This window comes from Cetorhinus maximus, chromosome 19 (genome assembly GCF_964194155.1).
Source record: "Cetorhinus maximus chromosome 19, sCetMax3.hap1.1, whole genome shotgun sequence".
NCBI classification, from domain to species: domain Eukaryota; kingdom Metazoa; phylum Chordata; class Chondrichthyes; order Lamniformes; family Cetorhinidae; genus Cetorhinus; species Cetorhinus maximus.
In genome coordinates, this window is record NC_135897.1 from 24,576,726 (window position 1) to 24,600,318 (window position 23,593).

Sequence of the window (23,593 nt, forward strand, 5' to 3'; positions counted from 1 at the left end):
CAGTGATGTTAATACCATTGAATATCAAGGGGAGATGGCTAGATTCTCTCTTGTTGGAGATGGTCATTGTCTGGCATTTGTGTGGCGTGAATGTTACTTGGACATTGTTCAGGTTTTGCTGCATATGGACACGGACTGCTTCAGTATCTGAGGAGTCACAAATGGTGCTGAACATTGTGTAACATCAGTGAACATCCCCACTTCTGACCTTACGGTATAAGGAAGGTCACTGATGAAGCAGCTGAAGATGGCTGTGCCTAGGACACTACCCTGAGGAACTCCTTCAGTGATGTACTGCAGCTGAGATGATTGACCTCCAACAACCACAACCATCTTCCTTTGTGCTAGGTATGACTCAACCAGTGGAGAGCTTTCCCCTGATTGCCATTGGTTTCCGTTTTTCCGGGGCTCCTTGATGCCACACTCTTGTCAAGTGCGGCCTTGATGTCAAGGGCAGACACTCTCACCTTGCCTCTTGGGTTCAGCTGTTTTGTCCCTGTTTGGACAAAGGCTGTAATGAGGTCAGGAGCTGAGTGACCCTGGCGGAACCCAAATTGAGCATCAGTGATCAGGTTATTGCTGAGTAAGTGCTGCTTGATAGCACTGTCAATGACACCTTCCATCACTTTGCTGATGAGTGAGAGTAGACAGATGGGCAGTAATTGGCCTGGTTGGATTTGTCCTGCTTTTTGTGGACAGACCGTAAAATCACACTGCAATTAAGCTTTCGAGCCATGAATGCATTTCTTGAATAAAATACCATTATGATTATAAATTTGGTACTTCTCAATTCTACCCCTCTAGAAATAAACCCTAATGCTAGTTTTATTTTTTTTTAATGGCCTTCTTGACCTGCACGTTACTTTTTAGTGATGTGTGTATTTGTGCTCCCAAATCCTTTTGCTAAATTGGCTGAGCCATCAGACCCATGCTGAGAGTAAGATGGTTAATGTCTCAGCATTAACATCCATGACAGGAAAAGCCTCTTTAAACATAGAGCTCTGCCTAACTTTAGTGCAGTTTGAGCTTAGTCTAAATAACAACTGGACTCTGCAGTGGGCAGGGATTTTGCACTAGCTGTTGTAGAACAATCTCATGAGGAAGTCAGTGGAAGCCTGTTTCATCCAGAAACCTTGCAGATAAGTGTGCTGTTGTAAGCTATATGTGCTAAATAACATAACATTGAGTTTCCACGCAGTTGAGATTTTTTTAAGTGCATTTTGTCCCAACTCAGCCAAACCAGCAGAAAAAACCCTTAGAAAACTTTTAAGCACAAATTATTTCAGCACAAATAGTTGCTGCGATCCTTTGGGCTATTTTAAAGAAAAACATTCATGAGGTTGACACTGCACACAAAACAGGCCACACCATCCACTAAATTAATCACTGGGGCAGGTTTCTGCCAATTGTGCTTGTTTGCGGGCCTTTATGGAGGCTCTTAAAATCAAACTGGCCCTCATGAGTGCAAGGACATTAATAGCCTTGTATTAAAAGCTTTTGAATATATATTTGTTAAACTGACTACTGTACACCAAGGGGCTAACAAATGGTTAAGTATAGATTTTTGTCATTTCCAGTTATTTTGAGTTAGTCACTGGTAGTGACTAGACACTCACTAAAATGCTTACTTAATTTGTGATTAAATGCATTTTCAGCTGTATTGATCAACCTACACCAAATTACTACTTTTGAACATATTATGGAATAATTTTTAAAGCAAAAACATTTATTTGAAAAATTTATGTTCTAAACCTCTGCTGGATCACGTTTGTCCATGGCAGGTTGGAAACTTGGGGGGAAAAGAACACTTCTGAAATGAGTGCAATTAGCCCCTGACTCAGCAATTGCACCTAAAATGGGAACTTTACCCCCATGTGTTATCCTTTTGTGGCAAGCAATGTTCCTGCTAAACCTGTGTGGGTACCTGGCTGCACAGCAGCATGGAAGGTACCATGCAGACCTCATTCCATGAAAAATAACATGTGCGCGGAACCCTAAAAAGCATTAAAGGGATCGTGCACTGCGAAAACAGACTGTGTACAACAGCTAAATTTTAGAAGTAACAGAAGTTGGTATTATCGGTGGCTTGCTGTATATTTTTGCCTCTGTGAAATTACCCTGCCTGTTGATAAATTTGATAGAACCTACTGCCTTTTGAGTTTAAGGAAGAACATGGACATGCTATAAATTCTGCAGTGGGCTATATTGTAATTGAGTGGTAGCTATTAGTCCCATGACATGCTACCCTATTCTCAGCACTGATACAGGATACAGATTTCATTTACTTGGGGACTCAGTATGCTTATGGAAACCAGTTTTTTTAATGAGCGTTAAAGAAAACCCAAAGCCTAATGTACACATTCCCTCTTCAGAAAAGATGTGTGATTATTTCCTAACATATTTTTGAACATCCTGGCTCAAGACCTCTATCATCTGTTTCATGCCAGACCCTATTATCTGCTATTTTGTCTTTCTATGTTAAGAGTGCTATGGATTGAGACAGGGTGTGTTCACCCATGGAAATTGTTGCTTATGGCACTTCGTTTTCCCAGAATGCTATAAATAATGCCGTTTGTATATTCTTTCTCTTTACACTGTTAATATACCAGCCACCAATGCTTAATTTTTCTGTTCACAGCTTTTCTTGCATAAATCTTTTGCAACTGCATAATTTTCTCACGTGTTTATATTCCTTATGTAATATTCAGGCATTATTTTTTGCTCTTTCTTACACGGTGCAAGCTTTTCTTCAATTTCTGACAGTCTTTAGTGACAATATCCCCCATTTATGTTGAATACTACCGTGGTGCCTTTTTCCCTATGTTGTTGGATTTTTCCTTATCCTGAGAATCTTGTTCCTACGTTCCATTACAATGCTTACATTCTATCATGACAAATAACATTTTTTTGTTGCTCTTGAAATTTTCTATCGTGCTTGAGTATTCCACAACTGCATTAATAATGTTTTGGAGATGCTTTAAGTGGTTCATTAGCTGCTTGAGAAGTATTAAAAGGATCATTACAGGTGCACTGCGAATGGCTGATATTTCTTTACTAACTCCAAATAAAATTGCATTCTCAGAAATGGTACATGTTAAGAACATGACTTTCTGCATTTTCATTATCAGTTTGGGATAAACATTTTAAAAAACTGCCTTGTCTTTTCCACGAATTTAAGAATTGCAAGCTTTTGGTGTTCCACTTGCATTTTATCATTCAATGTAGAGCGTGGCCATGAAGGGGTTAACCCCCTGGATTAGATGTGGTATCTTGATTACTGTTAACTGATTTTTCCCTTCCTGACAGCACTGTGGGTGTGTACCTACCCTGTAGTGGTTCAAGAAGGTGGCTCACCATTACTTTCTCACTGGCAATTAGGGAGGGCAACAAACACTGGCATCGCTGCCTAGGCCCACATCCTGGGAAAGAATTTTAAAAAAGCAAAGAAAAAGGTTCATTCCCATCCGTTTCCTGTTTTAAGATTCCATTATAAATTAGTTTTCTCTGTTGCTTCTGGACAAACTCTAGTATGATATTACATCTAGAATTTACCTATAGAGTTTGTGTATGGTGTACAGAAATTTAATCCAGGGATTTAAATCTCATACAACCAAGAAGTGAAACCTCCTTTGTGTTGGTCTGGAGAATTGACTTCAAGCTTATTCGTATGAACTAGTTTCCTGCTGCAATCTTTGTGGATTGCAACATGAATCCGATGCTAGTTTGGAGCCATTCAAATGTTAGGGAGGATAACTAATTGAATTTGATATTTCTTGGCAAATGGCTTCTGTTTTCTCTTGGCTTGTGAACAGCTTTTTTTATATTGTTTATTTTATGGGCGAAAAGTTGATTTATTTGTTTTATAAGTTTCCAAAAAGGAATGAAAGTTAACTTAAGATTCCAAAAATATCATAACAATTTTATTTAGCATTTCACAGAATAAAAGCAAACAGTGTTTTTGAGTTGTGGGAAAGAATTATTAATTGATTATTTAGCAGCAGCTTGGAAGAGAATCCAGTTGCTTAGATGCATGATGGCAGTGTGCTGGAGAGTGGAACACAGCCCACCATTGCCATGGTTACTGACTTGCAGACCTTGAATCTCTGGTATGTCATCCACTCTACCTGAACAAAGAGGAGGATGTTTCCGTCATCAAGAGCAGGATGAACTTGCATGAGGTCATTCTGGATAACTCGTACTACCTTCAATTGACGAATTACAAATCAGGTTGTCTGCCTGTCCACAGTGTGATTGGCTGATACTATGTGGAAGAGGTCAGGTTGGGGGTGGGGGGGGGTCATGTGGTGCAGTGGAGAAAAGAATTTGCTTTGAAAAGCTGAAATGTGCAAGCCAGCAATCAACTTTTTCAATCAAATTTTTTTTTGAAAAGTGAATTTTCGTTTCTATTAAGAGTTTGAAGTTCAGGTGGGATTCCAAATGAAGTCAGTTCTTAAGGACACCTCAGAGTCACCAATTTATTTTGTCTAATTGTTTAAAACTGTTTTCAATAAATTGCTGCTGACAGCATTTGATTTAACGCTATGTTTTTCTGCATCTTTGGCATTTCTGTCCTGAAGCATTTCTCCTTCAGGTGAACTGGTTTACAAATGTATGCTTTCTGTATTTGGGTGCCACAGGCTTTAATGTCAGAAAACAGTACCACGTGCACTTTTAGGCTAAATGTGGCTGCAGCTGGACATGGTTTGCTATAAATTTGACTTTATTCTGCTATTCATATTTTTTATTTATTTTTTTTTGTCCTTTCTGCTTTTGTGCAGGAATGTCTTCAAGAGAGATCTATGGTAACTTTCTGCTCTATTTGTTAGTCTGATTCTTATCTACTTCAATCTGATGCATTTTTCATATTTTCCACTCAATTGCTTTATTATTGGGTTTTATTGCAACTGCACAATTCTGCATGCATTCAGAACTCTTATTACAAAACATTGGACTGTTTAAGAATCAAAACTCCAGCTCACGTATTCAATTAACTGAATTACTGTTCTGCAAATTTAAATATAAAGGAGAGACAGCACAAGAACATTTGGCCCATCGAGCTCATCCTACGACATATTTAATTTGATCAAATAAAACCTAATGACCGTTTTCAGACATGTATTAATTTAATGTGAGGAGCGTGAAGTTTAATTTGGCAACACATATTGAGCAGCTGTCTAAGATTTGGCCCTTCAAATCTACCATGTTCAGTGAAACTTTCTGCTCAATTATTTCGTAGTGGGGAGCCCTTAGCAACTCAACTGGTGAATATGCTTTGTCGTGTGGCACTAAAGCTATACAGACCTGGAGTGCATTGCATTCGATCTCTGCTCTTTGCGATGTTTAGCCAATATCAGTTGGATGCAACAAGTACCCTGTGATGTGGAGAAAAAAAACTGGAATGAGTTCTTGGTGTTGAGAACTGACAGTGACTTCATGAGAGGGTGTGCATCTGTAGGTATTTCATATGGATATTTAGCGAGGATCAGATTGGGTTCAGCTGTAATGGCATCCCAGGTCAAATAACACAGTAAAATTACTTCTAGTGTCAGTTGAAAAATGATTGTTTCAGTGCAGACCAGTGCCTTGTCAAGGGTGGAGGGGCATGGTGACAATTTCATAAAAACTTTCATGACTGACAAGATTCATGTTGGACATTTGTCTACCACACAAACATGCATAAAATATGTAGTGCTATTTTTGTGCTGGAATTCTCTCGTATGCAATTGAGTGGAAGAATAATTTGCTATGAGCTAATTAATCTTGCGCTGTACTAACATGATGGATTATTTTCATAAATTCATGTGCTAATGTTATTTCAATGATTATGTTTTAAAATGTTAGAAAAAATAGGAAGTGGAAGCCATGATGATAGTGTTTGCATGGCACACCTCTAATTTTCAGTAGTTCTTGAAACATTTGCTGATTCTCATCATGTGATTCATATTATAATGTAATGCATTATTAAAACAGTACTCTGTCTGACCATTCTAGGCACCCCCTTCACATTAGTAGACACATCTGCACGACAGTTGATGCTCATTGCCAAACTTGGAGCAGCTGGTATCCTGTTCCTTTGCATTTTATCTCCTCTGAACTGAACTGCCCCTTGCTATCAGAATGGTGAATGCAAAATGAATCCTACTGCTTGTGATACATTTCTACATGGCAGGCTGGCACTGATGCAGATAGCACACATGCTAAAACTTTATTGCCAACCTTTGTGCAGACAAATGCAGGAGATCTACTTCGGAACCTAGCAATCCTGTTCCACTTTATCATTCAAAATGCTTCCTGGTTATATCACAGCTTTTGAAGATAAAAGTTCATGGATATGGACTCAATTTCCTCTATTTCTTTCTAAACAGGACAGATCTTCAAGTTGTGTATTGGTACAATTCTTCAGGCTTAAGCCTTAATACTGATCTGTAACTTACAAGCTACTAAATTATACAGCATGTTCTTAAAAACAGATGTGTAAATGTTAGAAATACATAGCAGATCTTTCAATACCTGAAAAGACAGTTCAAATTTTAAGCAGAGACCTTTCATAAAAGCTGAAAAAAGGATGCAACCAAGTCCCCTAATCAAAGTAGTCTGTCATAGGGACCTCCTTCTTCCTATTTCAGTTCAGATGAGGCGTATCCAACTAAAACATTAACACGATGCTGGCAGACCTTCTATGTTTATTAGATACTTTTTCATATTTTGCTTAATAGTTTATGGTGAAAGTGAAGAAGAAGTTTAGATTTTGCCCTGTAAGTGTGAGGACTAGCCTCCCAGTTTAAAGACTATCTTTGTCCTTCTCTTTCTGTTAGTTATAGGAGGCCATTCGGCCTGTAGTGTTTCTGCTCGCTCTCTGAAGGAACAGTTCATCGACTGCCACTCCCTGCTTTCCTCCAGTAGCCCTGCACGTTCTTCCTTTTCAGATAATTCAATTTCCTCTTGAAAGCCATGATTGAACCTGTCGCCACCACACTCTCAGGCAGTGTATTCCACATCCACTCGCTATGTGAAAAAGTTTCTCCTCGTGTTGCCATTGCTTCTTTTGCCAATTACCTTAAATCTGTGCCCTCTGATTCTTGATCCTTCCAACAATGGGAATAGTTTCCCCCTATCTACTCTGTCCAGACCCCTCATGATTTTGAATACCTCTTTCAAATCTCCTCTCAAACTTCTCCTCTGCAGGGAAAACAATCCCAACTTCTGCAGTCTATCCACGTAACTGAATTCCCTCACCACTAGAACCATCCTCGTGAATCTTTTCTCCACTTTTTCTCATGCCTTTGCATTCTTCCTTAGGTATGATGTCCAGAACTGGATGCAACACTCCAGTGCTTTCTACAAGTTTAACATAACTTCCTTGCTTTTGTGCTCTATGCTTCTATGAATATAGTTTGTATCAATCTATCCTACCATCTTCAATGATTTATGCACAAATGCACCCAGATCCCTCTGCTCTTGCATCCCATTTAGAGTTGCACCCTTTATTTTATATTGTCTCTCTGTGGAGAATTTTCTACCCGTCGGGGGGCGGAGCCGGCATGGGCGGGCACGCAACCAGTCACCGCCCGCAATCGGCTGCGCGCCACCATTTTACATGGGAGGGCCAATCAAGGCCTGCCTAGTGTGACGCGCACCCGGAAGCGCTGAGCATTCCCTGTGCGGGCGGGGGGAGGAGGCGCGAAGGAGCGCAGAAATCTCCCTGAGGCACGGAGCTGCCTCGGAGTTTAATTTCATTATCAAAAAGTGAATAAAAGATTTCAAAAAATTATTTGGACATGTCCCCTCATGTGACAGTGTCACATGAGCTGGGACATGTCTATGAATTTTATTAAAATTTTTTATTAAAGCTTAAAAACCTTCACGAAACCTCATCCCGCTCCATGATAAATGCGAAGGCCGCATGGGCTATTCGCCTGCCTGCCAACCTTAAGGTTGGATGGGCAGCCCTGTTAAGTATTTTAAAAGCATATTAAGGCCATTTAAACAGCAATTGACAGTTCGGTGGGCGCGCAGCCGACTGCAGTGCATGCCCGCCGAACTGAAGATCTGAATGACGCACGGTGATGTCGGGTCGCAAGCCCGATGTCACCGCACATCATTTTATGCATCGACGAGCGGGGCCCGCCCCCACACGCCGACCAGAAGATTCAGGCCCCGGTGTTCTTTCTACCAAAATGAATCACTTCATACTTCTCTGCATTAAATTTTACCTGCCACTTGTCTGCCCATTCTACCTACTTAAGTCCTTTTGAAGTTCTACGTTATCCTCCTCACGGTTAACAATGCTTACCAGTTTTATATCATTCACAAATTTTGAAATTATGCCCTGTACACCCATGCAACTATACACCAGCAGGTATACTCCCAGGTCTTTGTTAGCCCAACTCTGAAACCAGCTATGAGGAGCTGAGCTAAGGTGATCTTCATTTTTAATAAAATTAAAAACAATTCTTTTCCTTCTTACGAGGCAGTACCCGGTTTCAACTCTGGACCTTTGCATGATCAGGAAACTAATCTAGGTGACAGCCAAACAGAAGCGATGGACACTTCCATCCTGCTAAGCAGGATAGTGTTTCCAGTGCCTGTAAACGTGTATTTCATTGGATGTTGCAGTCTGTTTGTATTCACTTGCTTGACATGCCTAAAGCCTTTGTATCTCAATGCTAATTATTTTGATTTTTGTGCATTTTGGCCTGGGCTCAGATGGATTAAATTAAGTTTTGAGCAGATTATTTTTCAGTGCTGCTCTTATTCCATTGTCTTTGGCATGAAAAGCACTCTTTGAAAAAGAAAAAGCCCTGCTCACTTTATTCCACACATCATTAACCAGTGAGATCAACCACTGTGATGATATGCACAGAGCTCTATGACAGTACTTTCAATAAGTTGATTTCTTCACGTAATATTCTCCTTTTGATCCATCAAAAGGAAATTGGATAAAAACTTGAGAAGGAAAATTTACAATGCTTTGGGGAAAGAGTGGGCAAGTGGGACGAATTGGATAGCTCTTTCAAAGAGCTGACACAGGCAGGATGGGTTCTATGAACTTATTCTGTGCACTAAGATTCTACAATCCAGAGTAACATGCTGTAACATTTCATGTTATCTTTATTCTTTGGAGAATGTGCAGCCGAAGATGAAAGCATTGCCACGTAAAATATCATGGATGCAAACCTGTGCCTTGTGTGCCCTCTAGCAGAGGCATAGTAGCTGCAGCTACAAAAATGAGAAGGCAGTTGTTACAGTTTTTAAAGTTACAAACCTGGCTGTCCTACCTATTTACCTAAGCAAACCTTAACGCAATACTGGGTTTGTCAAACATGGTATACGTGATGAGAGTTAAGAACAAAGATGAGATGCTTGCAAAGGTTAATCAAATGCAGGTAGTGAAAATTGAGATGTATAATTTTATGTAAAAAAATGACATTGTCCCTAGCTGTACCTTAAACTACAGTGAATGTATTGAGCAGCATGTGTTGTGCAAGCTATTTAAAAGTCTGTCAACCTTGTGAAGTTTTCAGTCCAAGTGCTTAATAATACCAGTGTAATCTTTGGAAAAAAACTGCACCCACTTTATCCTTGCATCATTACTCACCTAAGACACTATGGCCAGGATTTTCCCGTCGGCGATTTGGGGGCGGAGCCCGCTCGCCGACAGGAAAATGACGTGGGATGACGTCGGGAGGAACCCCCGACGTCATCCTGGTCCCTTTAAATTTTCAGGTCAGTGAAATCAGCTGTCCGCCCGCCGACCTGTCAAAGGTCAATTGAGGCCATTGACAGGGTAATTAAGATTGTTAAAGACCCTGCCCGCCCAACCTTAAGGCTGGCAGGCAAGCCAGGAGCCCCAGTGGGTATCTGATAATACATGAAACCTCATCCACTGGCAGGATGAGGTTTCATGTCCGTTTTTAAAAAGTTTCATAAAGTTAATGTGTTTCTTGTTAACATGTCCCATCTTGTGTGACATTGTCACATAAAGGGGACATGTTAATAATTTTAATATTTTTCTATTTTTGGTGTTTTTTCGCCTGTCAGTAATCTGTGCCGGGGGAGGGGGTGGAGGGATTCCCCATCTGTCACAGTGCGCTCTTTCCCGCATGCGTGCGAAAGAGCGCACTGCTCCCTGAGACCAAGTTCTGTCTCAGGGAGCAGTGCACTCTTTCGCACGCATGCGGGAAAGACCGCACTGTGACAGATGGGGAATCCTTCCACCCCCTCCCCCGGCACAGGAAACGCATAGCACTTCCTGTCGGGCAGGCCATTAAGGCCCACCCACTCAAAATGGCGGCGGGCCCCGTTTTGGTGGCGGGGGTCGGCTGTCCGCCTGCCGCCAAGCCAGTGGGGCCCGCATGCCCACCAAGAGCAAAATTCTGCCCTATGTATATGATCTACACTCAGGCCTTTTGTAATTTAATTGAAGGGATTGGTGATGCAGAGTGGTGTGAGACAGATTTTAACCTCATAAACATAACTTTCTGATTTAGAATGTCCCTAATAAGCATGCTGCTGTTAACCACTGCTGTCTCTGAATTGAGCCGCTAAAGGCAAGTCTTTGGCTTCCACGAGTTTGTGCATTAAATAACTTTTTTTTAAAAAAAGCTGTTGAATCGCTGCATGCATGTTATTCTCCACCATGTATCATTAGAGCAGTTGAATGCATGTGGCACTGATTTCTCCAAGATCTAAGATTCCACCTGCTGGAGGGTCATGACTTGATGTTTCAGTGGCCAGATTGAATTTGACATACTGATCACCAACTTCACTTAGTTTTCAATTGGACAAGATAATTTACCGCTGAATTACGTGACTATTTATAACAAACAACATAATGTGCACGGTAGCTGCGATACAATTGGCTTTTAGTTGTTCCACAGCAAAGGAGATACTAACACAGTTTCTGTGTTATCTTTATCTTGTGCCCCTCCGGCTGGTTGAATACAAACACAATGGGCAAGGAATCATTTTTGTGCATTGGGAAATATCTCATGAGAACTAAAAATTATGTTTTAAAAATGGTGAAATGCATACTGTTCATTTTCTTTTCTTCACCTGAATTTATAGACGATAAGTATATTCGTCCGCTTACATTTTGGATTGTTGGAGATTTTGATGACTCTTCAGGGAGGCAGTTACTGTATGAATCCCTTAAACATTTGGTAAGATATTAAAATTAAGCCAGTATCTTACTTTCTTCCCATAATGTCTGTGCTACATTATGTACACATTGCTCTTTGTTAATATCCCGACCAGAGCAACCAACATCCTCTGTTATAATGATTATTTATTTCCATAGAAATGAGGGGTGGGGACTGAGTGTTGAGACTGTTCATATATGCGTTGTATAAAATAACAAATTGTCAAGGGACTAATCCTTTGTTTTGTGGGGGATTTTCCATTCTAATTTAAGATTGTACACACATTTATAAATTATGGCCTTGTTGCATTTGTTTTTCACCCCTCATCGTCTATCTTATTCTATATGCGACGAACACTTTGTGCAGATGTGTGCTCTTTAATTTGCCTCATGACTAGAAAATGCATAGCCTTGGCTCTGCTTCTCTAGCACACAGCTGAATTTGAGAACTCATTGTGTAGGTAATTGTGATAATTACTGAATTCCCTTGGCTTGCTGTTGCAGTTGATAATATTTACTTGATGTTTGATCATTGAGCAGAATATATAATGACACTGGGGTAGAATTCTACTCTTGGGGTGAAAACAGAGATTGGATGTTCAACTCGCGTTGAATTGCTGTATTATGTTAGCAACCTAAAACACAGTAACTGGGAATTGAAATTTTTGCATTCTACAACTAAGGGGGCCAATGTTCTTACTGAAATAGGGATTTATCTCTGTTTTATTCTATAAGGCTCGTTCTCAGGAGCTCAAAACAATATTTACTTAAAGTGTATTGCTCTACCCTTCCTCTTAAAATCTGCTGGCTTTTAAAATCAAAGTTTGGCATCACCTAACCAGCATTTCTTGATTTATCTCATCTCTTTTCAACCCTGGTGGTGCTCTGCACTGTGGTCCTTAATTCTTCAGCGAGGTTTCTCGAAAGTTAAAGGATTAATATATATGCAATATCTCTAGTACTGATGTTTTAAGTTTTCTTTTTAAAGCAGACAGGTTTTTTGTGCTTCTGCAAATCTGTTTATGTGTTGCTTTGCAGAAATCTAGCAATAACTTGAGGATCGGCTTGATAAACAATCCAAGTAGTGAACCTACCAAAGAGAACACAGTTATTGCCAGAGCCGTCTGGGCTGCACTTAATACTCAAAGCATCAACAATGCCAAGAACTTCATCACTAAACTTGCAAAAGAAGAAACTGCAAAGGCATTGGCCGAGGGGGCAGACATTATGGAATTTGCTGTTGGTGTAAGTGATCTGTCTCGCTAGTTTGTATTCGATTAGCGACATCTTTCCATTCGCTTCAGTAAATGAACATGGATAGGAAATGATGACAATGTGAAGTCAAATGGCTGATTTTGTTTGAGGAAGCTGTTTTATGATTTAAAAATGGGACATTATGAGCTGTAACTCTTTCGAGTTATCAACAGATCGCATGTAACTCTTTCGAGTACATTCACAGTTCTTGGTTTCCGGGAGTGGGACATGAACCCACAACCTTCTGATTCAAAGGCGAGGGTGCTATGAACTGAGCCACAGCTGACACCTCACATTATGAGCTGTAGCTCTTTTGAGTTATCAACAGATCGCATGTAACTCTTTCAAGTACATTCACAGTTCTTGGTTTCCGGGAGTGGGACATGAACCCACAACCTTCTGATTCAAAGGCGAGGGTGCTAGTTGCACTGTAAGGGTAGTACATCTAATTGCCAATTGATATTGCACAGTTTCCAACAGTTGACACACGGGTATGGCTTTCCCTGTAGAGAGTCAGTTAACGTGTTGTTTTATCTTGGGGCCACCATGTTCTTACAGGCTTCCCATTGCTGAATGACACAGAATTGCTCTGCACCGTTTAGTTATTAGGTACAAACAACACTACATTTGAAGATGTGGCCAACTCCTTCAATTTAAGATTATCATCAGTTTTTAACTTCCATTTGAACTGTGAAGTTTTTAACGTAGCTTCAGTGCTAACTGGGGAATTTAGATCTATGCTATTTGGGTATTAGTTACCTAGAGATGATATGAACTTAAAGAATGCCGTATTTTCAATGGATCATGGATATACCTCTGATTACATATGTTCTTGACAAATAAAAGTAATGAAGTAGTACTGTCATTCCTGGTTTAGTTAATGCCGAAATCTGATTTTGTGACACACAAATGCAATAGGACAGTACGCTAGAATGAACAAAACCAGAAAGGAGCTTAACTAATAACGGCATCCAGAAGTTTTTAATGCTTGTTGATCTCAGTTACCAAAAACAGTACAATATGATTTTGCTGTAAATCCTTTTATTTGAGGATTGATAAGCTTCCTTGTTCTGATTTTTTTTAAGGAAAAAGAAAACTTAACATGCTTCTTGGAGTTGATTTTCTAAATATTTTACTTCAATTACTTCCTTAGTGTGATCTCAACCATGGGTTGAACTTTTAGGCCTTGATGGGTACAGGCATGGTGACGGCAGGCACGTAAATTTCTGCTGCTGGGTGCCTTGCTGATTCCCAAGTTCCATCCTGCCCCGGGGATGTTTTCCCTGCCCGCAAACAATGGGTCATCGATTGAGGTAGTTAATGGCCTAGTAAGGCTGTAGGTGGAGGATAACTGGAATTTTCTAGAATCTTCAGATCCCTGAAAGCATTGAGGAACAGTGGAGGTGTCCTCCTGGTAACAGTGATACAGCATCCCAGGCAGACATAGAGGTCCTCCCAGCCTTCCTGGCTTGAGCTGCAGCCTCAGGCTGTGTAGGGCTTCCTCAGGCTGCTGAGGCCATTTTTTAATTTAATGTTTAAAAGGTCAGTGAGAGAATGTCTCCATCTTGACAACCTGCTGCTTCAGTGCTGGAGGCCCCCCCTATCTGACATCCTTATTTGAAAATTCTTTCGAGTTATCAACAGTCACAGATTGCAACTCTCTTGAGTACAATCACGGTTCTTGGTTTCCGGGAGTGGGACATGAACCCACAACCTTCTTATTTGAAGGCCAAGCCTGCCCCCCTGGCTTTTAATTGGCAACTCAGGGAAAATCAAAGTCAGGTGAGTATTTCCCCCACAGTGAGAGTTTCTGACCCTCATTTGACCATACTGATGGGGTTTCTAAGCCCAGAGGGAAAACCCTGCATCACTTTCCTGTGCTGTAAAGATTAGTCCAGTTCAACTCTATTGTGACGAGCGTATGTGCATCAGACAAAAGGCATTTGCAGCCTTACTATTCCAACACTCCACCTTTTATTGGTAGTTCTCATTGTGTGCATTTTGGATATCATATGCTTTCAGCACCTGTTTGAGACTGCCTCTGGCTGCTGGCTGCATTGATATTCATTGCTTCTTGAACTGATACTAACTCTGTTGTAAGATATCTAGAGGTAGTTGCAGGTACAAATCACTAATTGAAAAGCACACAGTTGCCTGAGAACACTGAAGTAGTAAAGACAACATAGGACTGATGAGAGTGTGATAGCGATAAATACTGAGAGAAAGGAGGACATTCACAAACACTCAGGGCTGGATAAAGAAGCCCCGCTCCCATTTCCAACTTATCCAGCTTTAGCTGCTATGGAAAAGAGAGTGGAGCACAATTCATACATGGGAGATTCTCAAACTCAGCAGGGCCATTTGAACTTGGTACTGAATTCAGACAGATCCTATTTTGGCTGTTGCAAGGGCCTTAACCTACTCTGTGAGAGCCCACAGATGGATGGAGTAGACATAAATGCTCTTGAAGGGGGCGGATAGGTTTGTATAACCGTCATGACCTGAAGTTTATTTAAATGCCCCCTTCTTAAACTTTTTTAAAAAAACAGGCTTCAGCTGTCAGTGAGAGCTGAAAAAAACCTTCTGGAGGGGGAGGTTAGAAAAAAAAAAAGTAGCATCTGGTCGTGCAGAGCTTTTTGTTGATAGTTCTCCAAGGGCTGTCTTTGTATCATTATGAATTTTTGGCCGAGTTTCAAAAGCAACAATTATTTCAGCAGGGGGCTCTGAGTTCACAGTTTGATTGTCAGCTTAAAGAGACTATTAAAGGATTAGCTGTCTTTGATGTGGAGTCTGAATATAAGTTTTATTTACTAGAGATTAACCACTTGAAGATATTTTAAAACTTTGCTTGGATTTTATGAACAGGAGTTTTTTCACTATTAGGTGTGTAGGAGTGAAAGCTGTATTAGGTTGTTAGTTTATTGTTTTTCATCTCCACTTGGCTCCTCAGGTCTCCTCATGGGTGATACTGGCTGAGTTGTAGTTTGCATAGAGGGTATGAGGAGATGGGGTGATGAGTGATGGGGTGTGAGGGATAAGGTTAGAGGGCCTAACAGCTTCTGAAACAACTAGAATGGAGTCCGAGAACCAAGACGGGCCTTCTAGCCCAGCCCATCTCAGCCCTCACTAGCCCCCAGTGTCACCTAAGCTCTGTTTCAGGGGTCAGCAGGCCTGACTTTATCTTGTGCCTGGGTACTTTTTATGGAGGTGGATCAGACACGAGCTACCCACCTCGGTAGCCAAAATGTGGACCATGGAGCAAATAATAAAGAAAGAGAAAGGGAAGATAGTAATGGAAATTAGATGCTTAACCAGCAGTGCTCATGAAATATTGAGATTAACAGAGAAAATAAGAATAAAATTTGAAGAACCACCATGCACCTCATCCAAGGCATTCCATAACCTCTTCTCAGGATCTTAATCAGACCTCACCCTTACAGACCTGAAATGTGCCTTTGGATAAATTCTCAAAAGGCCAGTAATGTATGAAACATGCATTCCATAGTCCAAACTATCTGGGGACAGGGTCAAAGAAGACCCATTTTGGATATAACTACTTAATTAATTTCTGTTCAATGGTGCACGGAAGGTCAATAATTTACCATCTGTGTTTATCTTTGTTTTCAATTTACTTTCACCATTGCTTTGCTTGACCTGTTTTTTCTGTTTCCTTCTGTAGGGTATGGACAATGATGGCTTCAAAAATATGTTTGAGACTCTGAATTTGGATTTCATTTTGTCACATAGTTCTTTCTGCAAGGATGTGGTGAAATTGAAGGGAGGACAGAGAGCCGTAATAAGCAATGGACGAGTAAGTATTATGTTGGTTTCAGTTGAAAAGAAAGTTACCACGAGATTGCGTCAGACAAGTTCAGATTCTTTCTCGGCACTTGACGATTTGGTTTCTGTACTTTGGGTGCATCCTATACCATAATAATGCTTAACGTTTTTAGTAATGGACTAAGATCATGCCAATGAATCAAATTCCACCTCACTTAGCACATCCCTGATAGAGCTCTCAGACTGTTGATTTGATGTTAGGACAAACTCAAAATACTTTGGCTTCTGGCAACCTGAAATAAAAAGGGAAAATGCTAGAAATACTCAACAGATCAGACAGTATCTGTGGAGAGAGAAACAGAGTTAATGTTTCAGGTCAATGACCAGTTCTGATGAAAGGTCAAAGCAAAGTACTGCGGATGCTGGAAATCTGAATTAAAAACATAAAATGCTGGAAATACTGAGCAGGTCCGGCAGTGCCTGTGGAAATAGAAACGGTTAACATTTTGAGTCTGTATAAGCTCTGAAGAAGTCATACGGACTTGAAACGTTAACTCTTTCTCCCTCTCCACAGATGTTGCCTGACCTGCTGAGTATTTCCAGCATTTTCTGTTTTCATTATGTTTGATATTAAGACCTGGATCAGCAATTTTCTTTTGCCTAGATGTCTGCCAGATTGGGCAATGAATTTGCTCTAGCAGCACGACTAAGCCTTCAGCCTCAACTCTGTCAATCTTCCAGGCTGCTGTCGGACTGGATTTGGGAAAAGCAGAAGCTCAGTGTCCTGCTCAAATCAGAATTTTGTTTCTTCCTCCACCTTCGTTCTGGTATCTAACCAGTTGCTTTCTGCCTACAGTCTTGCCTATCCCCTTCCAAAACCCTCATTTGTATCTTCATCACATTAGGGTTTGACAGCTTCAATTCTGGTTCCAGTCCTACAAAGTTCAACTCATCAAAAACATGACAGTCTGTTGTTCTCACCTACTGTGTGATCTTTTCAATTGGATCCCTTCATCAGAACAGAAAACTGAAACTCTTCTTTCCCCTTTCTCTCCCTTTGCTATTTAGATCATTTAACTGAATTGCAACAAAAATTCACTTTGAAATGAATTAGGCATGATGCTTCAACTATTAGTAATCCATTTAAAATGATGATGGTGTAGTTCAGTGGGGTGATTAATATTGATCACCTCTGAGTCTTCCCTTCCGCCCCAAGAACGAAGAATGCAGCAATGCAGTTGACTGAGCAGCTGATCACTTAACCAGTGATGCTCTTAACCATGTACATTGCTTCTGCTTGGAGAAATTGCCCATTGGTTTACATTTCTGCTTAAAGGAGTTGCTTTTCAGCAGTGTAATAAATAATTTCTTGAAGCAAAAATTTGAATCAGTTTACTTTAAATTGAAGCAAATTCTTTAAGCATGAGCAATGTACTTGATGGATCATCTTTTGATGAGCTGTGGTGTTATGATCTTTAGACTGCTGCATTGGCCTGGTTTTTAAGCAATCTTTTACCATTGCAGACCTTTTATGTTAAATTCAAGCATTCAGAAAATGGCAATCGGAATAGGTGAGGAAGTGAACAAAGTTAGCTAACAAATTGAATATTCATTTGTTTCTCAATGAGTGTAACAAATATTCATTCTTTAAAAAATATAAAACATATTGACCATTGTACTCAGACAGGTGTTTCTATATAGAATAATTATTGCAGTTTTACAATATCTCAAAATATCTAATTGGAAAGAGCCGATGTCCAAATGTACTATTTGCCTAATGCTGTCTGATTTAATTGGTTTTATTAAACATTTCAGATATTTGCAACTTTAGCCAAACAATCTTGTTTAATACTAGCAAGTGCACAAACCTCTGACATCAATGTGTTTTACAGCATGTCATTAGAAAATATGCATGCTTACCCAGCTATTACCATTAGATCAACATACCCAGCAGATTGGCATATTCCATCAGAGCCATGCAAACAGCTGTTGGTTTAGAAGTCCAAGTAAAGGTCAGTGACTAGAATGAGTCAAATTGTATCTCTATTAGATGATCAAGAAATCAAGAATGATTGGTATATTCATACCAATGAATATATAGATACTGGGATTCCCATTCAGAGTTGGAGAGAACAAACTTTTCAATGATTTGTCTTGAGTTGAGTATCAGGTTGTCCCCCTAATTTCTATAGTTTATTTGTTTGTTCGCACTAATCTAGTTTGCTGGGTCTGCCACCCACAATCTCTTATTTCGTACAGAGTGTTCTATCTTGACATTAAACCTATTTTGAAGCTACACCCTATTTTTCCATTGTATATAGGAACATAGGACTTAGGAGCAGGAGTAGGCCAATTGGCCCTTCGAGCCAGCGCTGCCATTCAGTAAGATCATGGCTGATCTGATTGTGGTCTCAACTGCACCTTCCTGTCTACTCCCCATAACTCTTGACCCCTTTGTCTATCAAAATTCTATCTAAATCAGCTTTGAATCAATTCAATGACGCAGCCTTCATTGCTTTCTGGGGAAGAGAATTTCACATACTAATGATCCTCTGAGAGAAAAAAATTCCCCTCATCTCTGTCTTAAAAGGGAGACCGCTTATTCTTATACTGTGTCCTCTAGTTCTAGCCTCCCCCACAAGAGAAAACATCTTCCTGGTATCCACCCTATGAAGTCTCCTTAGGATCTTATATGTTTCAATAAGGTCACCTCTCATTCTTCTAAACTTCAATGGGTCCAACCTATTCAACCTTTCTTCATTCCAGGAATGGGTCGAGTGAACCTTCTCTGAACTGCTTCTAATACAAGTATATCTATTTTCAAATAAGACCAAAACTATACCTAGTACTCCAAATGTCGTCTCACCAAGGCCCTGTGCAGCTGCAGTAAAACATCCCTACTTTTATATTCCATTCCCTTTGCAACAAACACCAACATTCCATTTGCCTTCCTAATCACTTGCAATACCTGAATACTAACTTTTTGTGATTCATGTACCAGGACACCCAAATCGCTCTGCACCACCGAGTTCTACAATCTCTCTCCATTTAAATAGTATACTGCTTTTCTATTCTTCCTTTCAAAGTGGACAAGTTCACATTTTCCCACATTATACTTCATCTGCCAGATCTGTGCCCACTCATTTAATCTACCTATATCCCTTTGCAGACACTCTACCGCCTCTTCTTCCCTACATATCTTGGTATCAACAGAAGTTCCCTTCTTTCAAGTCATTGATACAGATTGTAAATAATTGAGGCTCCAGCACTGATCCCTGTGGCAGTCCACTAGCTACAGCTTGCCAGCCCAAAAAAGAACTATTTATCCCTACTCTCTGCTTGCTGTTAGCTAACCAATCCTTTATCTGTGTTAACATGTTACCCCACTACATCATGTTCTCTCATCTTTTGTAGTAGCCTTTGATGTAGCAATGTTTTTTTTACTCTTTCATGGAATATGAGCATTGCTGGCAAGGCCAGCATTTGTTCCCCATCAGTAATTGTCCTTGAACTGAATTGCTTGCTAGGCCATTTCAGAGGATAGCTAAGAGTCAATCACATTGCTGTAGGCCTGAAGTCACATGTAGGCCAGACCAGGTAAGAATAACAGATTACGGACATTAGTGAACCAGATGGGTTTTTATAACAATGATACTTGTCATGGTCACCATTACTGAGACTAACTTTATATTCCAGATTTATTAGTTGAATTTAAATACCACTAGCTGCCATGGTGGGAATTGGACCCATGTCCCCAGAGCAGTAGCCTGGGCCTCTGGATTACTAGTCAAGTGACATTACCACTATGCCACCATCTCCTGCCAACCACCCCGCCCCCTCCCCCACCAAAAGCCTTTTGGAAATCCAAGTACACTGCATCTACAGGTTCACCTTTATCCACCTTACAGTAACTAAAATAGACACTTGCTCAAGAGAAGCTAGAATTTGGCTTACCTGCTGAAGAAAGGTCATGTTGAGTCCTCATGTGAGATATAAAGGCTGTCATGCAGTTGAAGTGCTGATGAAGGGGCTGCATCCAAGATGTGATCCTGTATTTTCTACTCACAATGTTGACTGACCTGTTGTGTATTTCCAACATTTCTTGTTTTATGTGGTTAGAATGTACGTGTTATGTCTTAAGCTTGGATCAAGATAGTCTTCCTTAAAATTGGCCATGGTAATACAATAGAAACTGGCCCTTGAAAGGAATTCAGGTGTCTAAAGGGTATAAATTATGCAACTCAACAATGTCTGTCTGTAATACCAAACTTAAGCTCGGCTCAAAAAGGCAAAAGGTGTACAGATCATTGTTTTATGGAAAGGGCACAAGTGCAACAAGTAGAAATAAGAAATCAAAGAACAATATTAAAGGATCGAAGTATGTTACCAGGATTCTAAAATAAGATTAGAGTAGGGTGGGAAAGGTAAACCAGGATCAATAAAAAATAGAAAAGAAAGCAAGGATTAATAAAATTTAGAAAAATGAAAGCAATTGCTAAGTTTTTTTAAGTTCTGTGACTTTGTGGAAGAACAAAAGCCATAAAGATTGCCCAAGGCAGCAACATGAGTGCAAAGACTGAATGAGAAGAAAAACATTGTCATTCACGCAAACATAAAACTTCAAGTGCAACTTTTTAATCTATTGACTATTAAAGGGCACCAAGATTAAAGTGTAGCTTTACATGCAATGATATATGAGCTAAAATTTGAGAATTAAAATGTCAGTGACATATCCCTTCCTATTTACTTACTCACCAAATAACTATGCCCAATAAAGTTGCACATTTTTATTCATGGGCCCAGAACTTCAGATCTCCATATAGTTGCACCTTGGAGGTCTCCCCCCTACCCCCTCACTTGGCTTTTACCCTATCCCTGACCCACTACCTGTCACCCTAATCCCTCAAAACCACCTGAAATAGGGTTTTGGACCCAGATTGGAAGCTCTGGGCCATAAAGTTCATCCCATTTGTTGCATCAATTCTAAGTGCATACAGGGCAATGAAAGAAAATATCACAGTGCATTGGAAAGACATGCTTCTCTGCAGCATTAAAAGGAATACCTGGAAAATAATTTCTGTCTAATGATTAAGCATAACATTAATTGCTTCATAACTGGTACCTCTAATATCTCAAAGTTAACTTAATCCTCTGTGCTATGTTGGAAATTGGCTGAAATGAATCCTTTATCAATTCTTAGGCCTAGCCAATCATTATTATTTCTATTCTTCTCTCCAGTCCTGACAATTATAGTCAGCTCTTCAAGACTGAAGACAGAAGAAATTGTATTTCTGAGGAAAGAAGAGGTCTTAATATGATTCCTTACTATTCTTAACAGGGAGGAATGTATATCTCAAGGATGTTAATTGTCAATATCCAGTGAATATGTGAAATAATTACAGACTTGTAACTTTCCAACTCTGGTAGATTGTTGGCCCACTGGAAGAAAATGAAGTCTTCAATCAGAATGACTTCCACCTGCTGGAGAGTATTGCTATTGAGGCAGCAGAGAAGATCAAAATCAAGATCCAAATGCTGGCTGTTGAAGAAGATCTGTGAGTGATTTTAATGACTATTCTGTATTAGTTTCAGTCAAAATCTTTTCAAAGAATTTTTAAAATTAATATTAGTCAGTGTACAAATTTGAACTGAAATGTTAATCTTCAGTGTTGGACTTACTGAGATATTTGGGAGGTTTGCCATCAGTGAGCGACATATTTAATAGAACTCCATGCAGATACTTATAAATTAATTTATATTATATCTGTTCCAAATCACATTTGGAATGAGTGCAGCATAGCATGAAATAAAATGAGAGGATGTAAATATGTATAATTTCATTAATTTTGATATGTTCCAGGGCTACGTTGGCAACGTATTAAAGGATATATTTTTTAAATGTGTGGATGATGAATGGATTATCATAAACTATATATTGTCTGCAGTCCATGTCAATCATTGCAAGTCCTCCTGTTGGCTCCATTCTTGTTCTCCATGAAAGTCCTGACCTCTCCAGCACCTTCAGTGACCTGACGCTACCTATTCCAGTCCTGTTTGCAGACCCCAGCAAAATCATCTGTTTTGAACTATCCAAAGTTTCAACTGTAGGTGGCCACTACATTAGAGGAAACAAAATTATCAACTAATCAGAAATCACAGGCGAAGGAGGATTTGGAGGTCAGGGGAGAGCAGATGAAGGGTCAGTAATAACTGGATGAGGTATGCAGGGTTGTGAAGTTGTCCACTTCTGAGTGCTTGTTAGTTGGCTGACCTGCTCTGTGTGCTTTCCAGTGAGACAGGAGCAAAAATAACAGTAAAAGTGAGGAGGGTTAAGAATTAGGAGAGGCTAAAACGGAGGAAAACTTAAAAGTGAGGAGTGAGAAAGCTGAACATGTAAGAAGTAGGCAAGAGAGAAATGATGGAAAAGATAGAGAGGAAAGACAAGTGAAGGTGAGATGAGTTGAAGTAAAGGAGAAATTGAAACAAATGATGGAGCAGAAAGCGAGACAAGCTCTTTATGCATTTAGCAGAACCAGTAACCTTGGGGAGAGGCATATGAGAGGCTGTTTTTCTTTTGAGGTTTGGGTCAAGAAACCTTAAAAATTATTCAATTAGAAAGATTCCTAGGGCAGAATTTTCCGGTCAGCGTGCAGGGATGGGCCTGACACGTCAACACGTAAAATGACGTGAGATGATGTCGGGTGTGCGTCCTGACATCATCGCGCACCATCGCGATATTTCATTCGGCGGGCGCGTGCCGGAGTTGGCTGTGGACTGTTAAAATATAAACTGCCTATTAAGGCCATTAAGAAATTAATTGAGCCACTTGTGAATGCTGCCCGTCCAACCTTAAGGTTGGCGGACAGGCGGAAAACTCAAGTGGCCATCGCATTTTTCAGGAAACATAATCCACGAGTGGGATGAAGTTTCTTGGAGCTTTTATTAAATAAATAAATACACTTTCATGAATATAAAAACATGCCCCCACTCATGTAACACAGTCACATGAAGGGACATGTTTAAATCATTTTTTAAATCAATTCTTTAATTATTTTCATATCCATTCAATCTCCCTGAGGCAACCCTGTGCCTCAAGGAGATTGCTGCGCTCTTTCACATGCATGCGCAAAAGAGCGCTGGCCCCAACTCTCCCTCCTCCCCCCACCCGCACAGGTAGCACTGAGCACTACCGGCCACATATTACACTGGGCGGACCTTAATTGGCCCGCCTGCATAAAATGGTGGCACGGAGCTGACCATGGGCGGTGATTGGCTTCGCGTCCGCCCCCGCCTGCCATAGGAAAAATCCTGGCTCTAGTCTTAAGAATGAACATGTTTCTTGAGCTACAAGTGAAGGTGGCTAAAATATATAAAACCAAAATATTTTGGTTCAGTACTTTAAGATTTTGTTTCTACAAG

The 23,593-nt window shown here is 40.2% G+C and overlaps 1 protein-coding gene across 2 annotated transcripts in view; it reads left to right on the top strand.

The window, feature by feature from the left end:
• uggt1 (UDP-glucose glycoprotein glucosyltransferase 1) overlaps positions 1–23,593 on the top strand; it is a 142,484-nt gene that overhangs the window by 53,253 nt on the left and 65,638 nt on the right. Inside the window, exons 21-25 of one of the 2 annotated variants that reach the window (XM_078563597.1) lie at positions 4,779–4,802; positions 11,068–11,162; positions 12,179–12,385; positions 16,074–16,205; positions 21,602–21,729. In XM_078563597.1, coding sequence (XP_078419723.1) covers positions 4,779–4,802; positions 11,068–11,162; positions 12,179–12,385; positions 16,074–16,205; positions 21,602–21,729 — 586 coding nt within the window. The remainder of the gene's footprint in view (positions 1–4,778; positions 4,803–11,067; positions 11,163–12,178; positions 12,386–16,073; positions 16,206–21,601; positions 21,730–23,593) is intronic. The other variant, XM_078563599.1, reaches the window with a different exon arrangement.